Below are 9,016 nucleotides of genomic sequence, written 5' to 3'. Positions count from 1 at the left end.
AGAGAAAGAGGATTACACTATGTATCCAAACCTGGACAAGAACAACAGGTAAGGGACTCTTAGATTATTTTCTCTCACTGAGATTACTGCAGTAAGTAGCTAAGTACGCCAGTTTTATTGCCCCATAGTAATTTATAATAATACCACTTCAGTTTTGTGGGTTTTGCCGTGGGTTTCAGGGCAAGCTCCAATTTATTTATCTGTTTAAGTACCTCAACTTCGATTTTATGTTTTTGAAATCTTTAGTCGTTATCACCTTGGAGATGCTTCATACTATAAAGTTTCTCATTTGCAGTTGAGTGAACAAATTTTGGTAGAGTTTTGTAGTGTCTTTAAAAAGGAATGGTATTTGAAACAAGTGCCAAGTAAGTAAACAAAGTTTAATCCGTTATTTCATATTTAAGTCATGTAGAAAGATAGAGGCCAAGCATCTGAAGCAGAAGACAGTGTTCTGCGTGTCTGCTAATGATTATTCACAATCTTGGCACTTAGTCAAACTCATTGTGAGAGGATTTTTTTCTTGTTTTAATGGGAAAAGCGCATTTAATAAAACTATGGTCATGACTGTCCTGAAGATTATTTTTCTGATGGATGTTATGTAAGCTGTCTACTTACTGGGTCTTGCATATAAACAACTTAAATCAGTCTTCTGGCTGATGCAAAATGAAGAAACAGTAAATCCTGGAGAATGTTTCTATAATACAAATGGTCTGAACATTGGGGTCCAATAGACTCTTCAAACTGAAACTGTGAGAGATGTAAACTGTAGGATATATTAAATTTCTGTAGGAGCAGCTTATATCTCTGCTTAGTCATGTCTAGGTAGATCTTGGTACTATTGTGCAAATTGTGATTCAATTTGCTTTTCCTGTTGGTAATCAAACAGTTTAAAAGGCAAGGACCAGAATTAAGGACCTTTAATAAGACCAGTTTTTAAGTTACACTGGTTTCGGAGTTTTAAATTTGCATTCTGGTACATGATCTAGGCTAGATTTACCAGAGTCTGATCTTATGTACTGCTAGTCAAGCTATTTTTTTTTGCCATTTGGTGCTTTGGTTTTGGGATTTTAGTACTCTAAGAAACCCACATACTTCTTTAAACATTATATTTTTTTTTTCTGAGTTCACTGCAGTAGTGACTTCAGAAAGTTTGGCAGCTAATTTTTCAAGAGGAACACTTTACCGTTTGTCTTGAGAGTGTACTCTTAATGGAAGAGATGAGTACATCATTAGAAAGGATTATTTTTCTCTAGATCTTTCACAGAATCATAGAACGATATGGGTTGGAAGAGACCTTAAAGATCATCCTGTTCCAATCACCCTGCCATGGGCAGGGATGCTTCCCACCAGACCAGGTTGCTCAAAGCCTCATCCAACCTGGCCTTGAACATTTATGGGGAGGAGGGGACATCCCCAACTTCTCTGGGTACCCTGTTGCAAAGTCTCACCATCCTTTAATAACTAAAGTACAAAACCCCAAAACTAAATCTGATGTGTCCCTCTCTGTTCTGTACAGGTAACAATTTTGAGCTACTTTTCAGTATTCTTCCTGGACAGGGGATAAATGTAGTATTGCATGGAAACAGGCCTGCCAGAAATTAAAGTGATGTGGCAGACTGAGCTGGGGAGGTTAGGATACCTTCTGAAAACTTTGTAGCTCCCTCTGTTACATTTAACTTCCTTAAGAAATTAAGGGTGGGACAGGATGTGGAGGCAGTATGTCTTGTAAAAGAGAAAAAAAGAAAATTTACTAAAAGATCCAAATTTCCACCTAGGAAGTGGAGGAGCCAGTACTGCCGAAAGTTCCCCTACCCATCAGTACTGCAACGCTGCCTTCCTTCAGCTTCAGTTTCCTTGCCAGTAGTCCAGTCTCATCTTCCCCAAGCACTGTCTCAACAGCAGTGATGAACAAGGTAAACCTTTGTTGTGTGTTGTGAATACTTTTTTAGAATGAATATGCGTCTGCTTTGTGGCCTCTTCGCTTCTTCCGTGGTGCTTGTGATACTGACCAACATCAGCCTATGTCCCGTTGAATAAATTTGGGTTATATTCTGATTTGGAGGTGTGGGAAGACGTGAAGTTTTCGATTCAACCTCTGTCTTAGGCTTTGCAAGCTTCTAGTTAACATAATTGTATAACTACTTCAAACGCTATGGAGATTTTGTTGGCGTTTTATGCCAAGTTAAGTTGCTAAATTAGAGGTAGCATTAATGGTCATGTAGCCTAGTGTAGAATGTGAGCCTGGGGTGCAATAATTGGAATATTATTGCAGTAAAATAAACATTCATCTCTTCTAAAGAACCTAAAATATTTTTGTATGTTTTGAAGCAGATACGAGCTTTAACATGCTGAGGCATTTGCTGAAGCTCTGACTACAATTGAGCTGAGCTATTTTAATATTCTTAAGTTGCTTGTTCTGCTTTTCCATGTGCATCATATATTTAGATCCAAGTAGCATCTCATTTTTTTCTCTTGGTCGATGGGATTTGGCTTTGATGATGCTGTACTATATGCTCACTTGCAAGCTTGATTTTCTTTTATGATTACCTGTGGATTAGAAATAAATGTCAAACATCAAATTTTCCAATTTCACTGCAGAATATCTGTTACATATTGAATTCAGGTAGCTGTTGTTATTGGCCAGGGTGTTTTTCCTATTCATACGAACCTTAATTCTGTTGAAAATACAGGTACAACCAGGAAGTAATGTTGGCAGTCCTGTGTTCAGATTTTCTTCTCCAATTGTGAAATCTACTGAGGCAGAAGTGCTACCTCCGTTGTCTGTAAGTAAAATAAGTAAGGCTCAAGGCTTTAGTAGATATTGTAAAACAATAAAGGAGAATTTGCCCTGATAATGGAGAAAACAAATATATAGGTTTCTAGCGTAAAATTTGTCATCCAGGATGCTAAAAATCTGAAGACTGTATTTGAGCTTATTATTTGTGTGTGAAACTTAAGTTTCTTTAGTTTCCTAATCTGAAAAATCTCTCTTTTTCATAGCAGATTGGGTTTACATTTAGTGTTCCTGTTGTGAAATCAGCAGAGTTTTCGGGATCCGGTGATTCACCAGTGACGTCCTTACTTACTACAGGTAAAAAAATTGCAGCATTTCAGATCTGGAGTGCTGATTCACTAATTAATATACAAAAGAAAAAAAAATTAAATGAGTCCTTTCTGAGCATATTAGCAACTCCAGGCAAAGTGTGTTTTTAGCAACAGATGTGCTTTTAACCAAATTGTAATTACAAACTGTTCTAAACAAGGTCAAATTTTGAAGAGTCTTATATAAGAAGTATGAAACTTAAAAGTTCTTATTTCTAGCAAAAGTGAATATATTTTAGGTGGATTTCTTTGTGAAAAGTGTTTTTTTTTAATCATTAATTTTGTTTTTTTAAAGATACCGCCACTGTAAACAGCACCAGCAATAAGAAGGAAAAAGAGGAAGACTATGATGGCCTCTCCAAACCTGCGAAGGTCTTAAAGGAAGGAAGTGTGTTAGACATTCTAAAAAGCCCTGGTGAGATAATGAACTTTTAAGAGGTTGCAAAAAAATACACTAGCATGTAGATACATTGATTTTTATAAAAACCCACCATGACAACAAAAAAGAGCCACTTGCCACAGTTAATGCATTGTTAGCTATGGATATGTGGGAGAGCATTAAGTTAAATGCTCTATGTGTTAGGGTTGATCTCCCCTTCTAAGTGGCTTTTATTAATGAAAGGAAAGCTGCAACTTCAGATGCTGCTTCTCCTTGATGTGTTAGAATGGAACTGTAAATGAAGTATAAAGATAATTAGTAAAATAGTCAGTGTTTCATTTTACATAAATACAATGTATGGAATTGAGAGGGAAATGTTTGTAAAGTATCATTCGCCTCCCACCTTCACCATCTCTGGAGATTAGGAATACTAAAGACAGTTTTGTTCCTGTAGATGTTTCAAAAGTTGCAGATCTTTTGGCCTTAAATGATAACAGTTGGTATGAATTCAAATATAAGTTTTAAGTAGAAGTGGACTGTTTCACCTTTAAAACCTTTTTCTAATTTTGAAGTAATTGCAGTAGTTTCCAATTGTTTTATAAAGTGTATGTAGGTGATATTTGCGGAAAAAAAAAAGGACTTTATTGAATTTGATCCTTTCTCATAAGCCTTCAGGACTTTTTTTAAAGGAAGTGACAAATCTATAAACTACTTAAGAAGAAAGCACCTCTTTATGTTGGAAAGAGCTAAGTGGGAGAAAACACTGCATTTTTTTTAAGGAAAGACCTATGAGTGAAGTGACATTCATTTTCTCCATCAGTTTAAGAGAAGCAGGTTCTAAGTCCTCACTGTTCAAAGACTCCACTTCTGATGTAAAAAAACCAACATAATAATGATATAAAGCTAAAATTAAAAGGTTTTTTTTAAGTGATTTGTGCTGCTATGTGAGATGTACTGCCATAGCATTTTATTTGTTGTTTCCATATTGGTGGTTCTTGTTTTCTGTTAAAATTGGCACCTTTAAATTAGGAGCTGGTCTGTATCCAGTACAATTTTAACAAAGATTATAGATAACAATTGTTGTCTTAATTTCTATTAATTAATACATGGTATCTGTGTGGAAATACCATGTGGATTGCTGCTACAAGTACCAACTGCTGTAGAGCTACTAAAGTGAATGTGAGTCAGCTACTACAGCAGAAATAGCCTTAGAAATATGATTCGATTGGGCACAGTGTCTTAAGATTAAATTGGATCATTTCTAGTCCATGACAGACAGTCAGCTTTCAGTACTGTCTGTTCACACTTCTGTCTACCAGTATTAATTTGTATCTACCTGTATTTACCATTATCAGTTGTGTCTACCAGTATTAATTTGTATTTAAAGCTTCCTTGGAAATGAAGAGTTAAATTAAGCTTTAAATAAATGTTCTGTTGTGTTGCAGTGCAGCACATGAAATTTCATCCCCTTAGATAAGGTTTCCAGGGACTTCCTCTTGTGGTTAGTCAGAATGTATACTTGTAACCACTGGCACTTGGTTTAAATTTATGTCATCTAGTGTTATAAGTAACTTGCATGCAGTGAGGGTAGTGCTTTATCAGTGAAATCTCTTCCTGTTTACTTCTTTCGTAGGCTTTATGTCTGTGCAAACACACTCCTCTCCATCTGCACAGCCTGTAACAAGCACAGTGGTCTATACAAGGCCTGCAATAAGCAGTTTTTCTGCAGGTAAAGACCCCTCCAAACAGGGATCCTCATTTTGGCAGCCTGACACACACGACCCATGTCTGCAGAACAAAAGCATGGATGGCAAATGTGTAACCTGTGAAGCTGCTAAAGTGTCAACAGCTGAGAGTCCCAAACAGACGATAAGCTCCAATCAGTGTGTCACCTCTAAAGCAGCAGTCCCTACTGCAGGGACACTGGGCTTTGAAGACAAATTTAAACCATCACCCAACACCTGGGATTGTGATACCTGTCTGGTCCAGAACAAACCTGAAGCCACAAAATGTATAGCATGTGAGACACCAAAGCCTGGAACGGGAGTAATGCCTGCTCTGACATTGCCAGTGGTCACAGACAGCTCGGTGACAGTGACGTCCTCCTCCAGCAGCACTGACACAACAGTCACTCTGGGGTTTGGAGACAAATTTAAGAAGCCAAAAGGCTCTTGGGAGTGTGCGGTGTGCCTTGTATCAAATAAGGCAGAAGATAGCAAATGTGTAGCTTGCCAGTCTGAGAAACCAGGTGTGTTCTTGTCTTATTTCAACCTCAGACTCTGCATCCTTCACAGAATAAAATATGTTGCATATAAAAAATGTTTTCAGCAGCATGCAAGACAGGAGGGATTAGTGCCTGTCTGCAGGAATGGTTACAGGCACTTTGGAGAATTCCAGCATGTTACATGAATTGAACTGATTGTGAAATGCATTAGTGCAGAGCTGGAGTGAAGCAAATACACCCTGCTTTGCAGCTGCTGAGGAGAGATGACTGAACTGGATGCCTTAATTAACTTAAAAACAACTTAACACTGTTAACTCTGTATAAAGAGTTAAAATTTACTGTTTTGTTTTCTTCTCTTTCAAAACATGAGTAGAAACAGTATTTACAGAACATGGCTAAAAATCTCTCCACTCAGCATTTCACATTAACTGAGCAGAGGTATGAAGCCAGATTTCAAGACAGTGTAGTCCTTAGTCATCTTAAGGTTTAACAAAACCCAGTGTTCAGCTATGCTGATCAGGACCCATGTTAGCCTTCCAGAACATGGGTGACCTTGTTCTGGAAGGTCAGGGTCCTTCAAAGGCCTTAGGGATGTGGTCACCTTCTTCACTGCAGCACTGGGTTGTTTCCCACTGTAGTTGCTTTTGAGTGTGCTGGGTTTATTGTTTTTAAAGCACAAATTACCGTCTCAGATGGACTAGATTGTGCTTTTGTAATCATCCTGTACAGTAAGAGTGGAATTTCTTAAGGTAAGATAATGCATTTTAGAGGGAGCTTATTCTCATGGACCTCCAGCCTCAGTGTGATCAGCTAGCAAGCTTGTCTGAGACCAGCCATTCCAAGGACAGATTCTGGAAATGTGAGGGGTTTGCTATGAGCATCATGATGCAGAGAACTGCACAGTTATATCTGTCAAGGGGACAAGTGAGGCAAGTAAAATGAGAGGATAAAAATTTTCTGGATATGCTTTGGGGAAAAAAGATGTATTCCTGTCTTTACTGTAGATGTTATTTTCCATGCCTCTCTTACATGCCACCCTCAGTGGTTTAAAACCAGGTGAACGTGACAGTTCTGTGGTGCTTTTCTGCCTTTTGGATGTCCACTTCAGCCCTCACAGTTAGGGAGCTGAAGTTTTCTGTTGGGGTGCAGCATCAAGTGACATTTCCTTTACAGGGGATAAAAAGCAGAAGACGAGCATCTTTTGGCCCTCTTCATGGAGGTTTCTGATGCTGTTGAAGACAGTGTAGCTTTTATGTAGTCAAAACAGGGTTGTGGGTTTGGAAGCTTTGAGTTCCTCTTTTTTTTTTTTTTTTTTTTTTTGTCCTGGTGTAGTTTTGAACATGTCACTGTTTGGGATTTGGTGGTAAATCATTCTGGTAAATTGTCAGCCTCACATCACTTGGCAGTGATCGTTAACTTGAGTGGTGGTGACTTTGACTATGGGTTACTTGTGTCACCAGAAATTCTTTTAGAAGTTTTATTCAAATACCTTTAATTTACATCTGAAATAGGCTCTGTTGCTATATTGTATGAACTGCAGTTGCTGCCTGAGTGTCCTTGATTCAGTTTGCACTTAAAATCATATATAGATCATACAGAAGAATCTAGATGTTCCTGTTTTACGTTCTCATACTGAGTTTGACTGGCATCAACTTGTAGTTTGATGTTTTTTATTGTTATGCTTGTCTACTTTGTAATTTAATGAGCATTTAAGTGTTTCTTAAAGTTTCTGTTTACCATTTGAGCAGGATGATTAACTGTCTTGCTTATCTCTTAGGGAGTCCAGTGCCTGTGACCAGCAGCAGTGTTTCTGCATTTTCTGCTTCTTCTGGAGGATTTCTGGATTTAGACAAATTCAAGAAGCCTGAAGGAAGCTGGGATTGTGAGGTCTGCTTGGTCCAAAACAAAGCAGAAGCCACAAAATGTGTAGCCTGCAAAAGTGCAAAGCCAGGCACCAAAGCAGGGCCCAAAGGTAGTATTTAATGAGAAAAATAAAGGAGCTGTGTTCTGCAATTCGTTTTTCTTTAGGGCTTTGTTTTTAAGTACAGTTACTTTTCCTTTGAGATATGGCCAACTCCATTTTTCCTCTACGAATACTGCTTAAGTAAGGCAATGTACTTATGTTTCCACACTCCTTTCCCCAGAAAAAGATTATGCTTTTTAGAGAAACGCTTGTGTCAATGCCATAGTTGTTCTTTACAAGCTTTGTGTTGTTCATTTGGAATTTAGACTAAAACATGACCTTTCAAAGAAGTTAGCAGTATACTTTTCAAAGCCAGGTAGTGGACAGAACTTTTCTTTACTCATTCTGTGGTTTGTTTGGTGTATTTTTTTAACCAGTTTTGATCTGGGAAGTATTCAGGACTAGCCATGCAGCTAAAAGCCTACGTGTATTACAGTATGTATTTCAAACTTAACATTATTCCTTGTTTCTGCAGGTTTTGGTACTGTTGCCGTGTCCACAAATGCTGCAGTGCCATCATTTACTTTTGGTGTCCCATTGTCCTCCTCTGAATCTTCTCATACGTTAGGTAGCACAGGAAGTTTTAAATTTGGAGAACAAGGGAGCTTCAAGTTTGGCATTGCATCTGAATCTGCATCCTCCAACATTGTGACTGGGGGATTTAAGTTTCCTGCTAGTTCAGGGGACATTAAATTTGGAGTTTCCTCCTCAGACTCTAAATCAGAAGACAGTAAAAAAGAAAGTAAAAATAACAGTTTTACCTTTGGACTTCCATCTACAAGCAGTCAGGCTCCTTCAACATTTCAGTTTGGGACAACGAGCCTGGGACAGCAGGAGAAGAAAGAGGAACCAGTTTTGGGAGGCTTTGGTTTTGGCACAAGCTCTACTTCTTCCATAGCTGCCAATGAGAATAAAACCGGAGTCGGTGGCTTCACTTTTGGAACTGTGGCAGAAAAGGAGGTAGCATCACCTGCTCTTGCATTTAAGAAATCGGATGAGAAAAAGGATGAAACCCTTTCCACAAAGGGAGGCTTCTCTTTTGGCAGTGTGGAGTCTGCACCTGCCTCACAGTTTGTTTTAGGAAGGACAGAAGAGAAGCAAGACTCTGTCACTTCTGCTGCTCCATTAGCCTTTGGAAAGAAAGCTGACAACGAAGAGTTAAAGGCACAGCCTGTCTTTTCTTCTGTGGGGACAGCTGAGCATACCAAAGAGGAGAGCACAGCAAAACCTATGTTCAATTTTAGTTTTGCTAAACCATCGGAGAAGGAGAGTGAGCAGGCAAAGCCACCTTTCACATTTGGGGTGCCAACCAGTACTTCAGGTAAATAAAGCAACTGCACTGGTGGAC

At 38.5% G+C, this 9,016-nt stretch overlaps 1 protein-coding gene across 1 annotated transcript in view; it reads left to right on the top strand.

Moving 5' to 3' along the window:
- LOC103777028 (nuclear pore complex protein Nup153-like) overlaps positions 1-8,989 on the top strand; it is a gene marked incomplete at both ends in the record, with an annotated part of 12,440 nt that extends 3,451 nt beyond the window's left edge. Inside the window, 8 exons of the mRNA XM_008944566.1 lie at positions 1-48; positions 1,776-1,913; positions 2,691-2,783; positions 3,004-3,091; positions 3,398-3,517; positions 5,115-5,729; positions 7,483-7,677; positions 8,144-8,989. The exon at positions 1-48 is cut by the window's left edge and continues 100 nt beyond it. Of these exons, the coding sequence (XP_008942814.1) occupies positions 1-48; positions 1,776-1,913; positions 2,691-2,783; positions 3,004-3,091; positions 3,398-3,517; positions 5,115-5,729; positions 7,483-7,677; positions 8,144-8,989 (2,143 nt within the window). The remainder of the gene's footprint in view (positions 49-1,775; positions 1,914-2,690; positions 2,784-3,003; positions 3,092-3,397; positions 3,518-5,114; positions 5,730-7,482; positions 7,678-8,143) is intronic.
- Between the last annotated feature and the right edge of the window lie 27 nt (positions 8,990-9,016).

This window comes from Merops nubicus, unplaced genomic scaffold (assembly GCF_000691845.1).
Source record: "Merops nubicus isolate BGI_N331 unplaced genomic scaffold, ASM69184v1 scaffold41967, whole genome shotgun sequence".
Lineage (NCBI taxonomy): Eukaryota > Metazoa > Chordata > Aves > Coraciiformes > Meropidae > Merops > Merops nubicus.
Note: the sequence above shows the minus strand (reverse complement) of the source record. Positions and strands in the feature narration are given on the sequence as shown.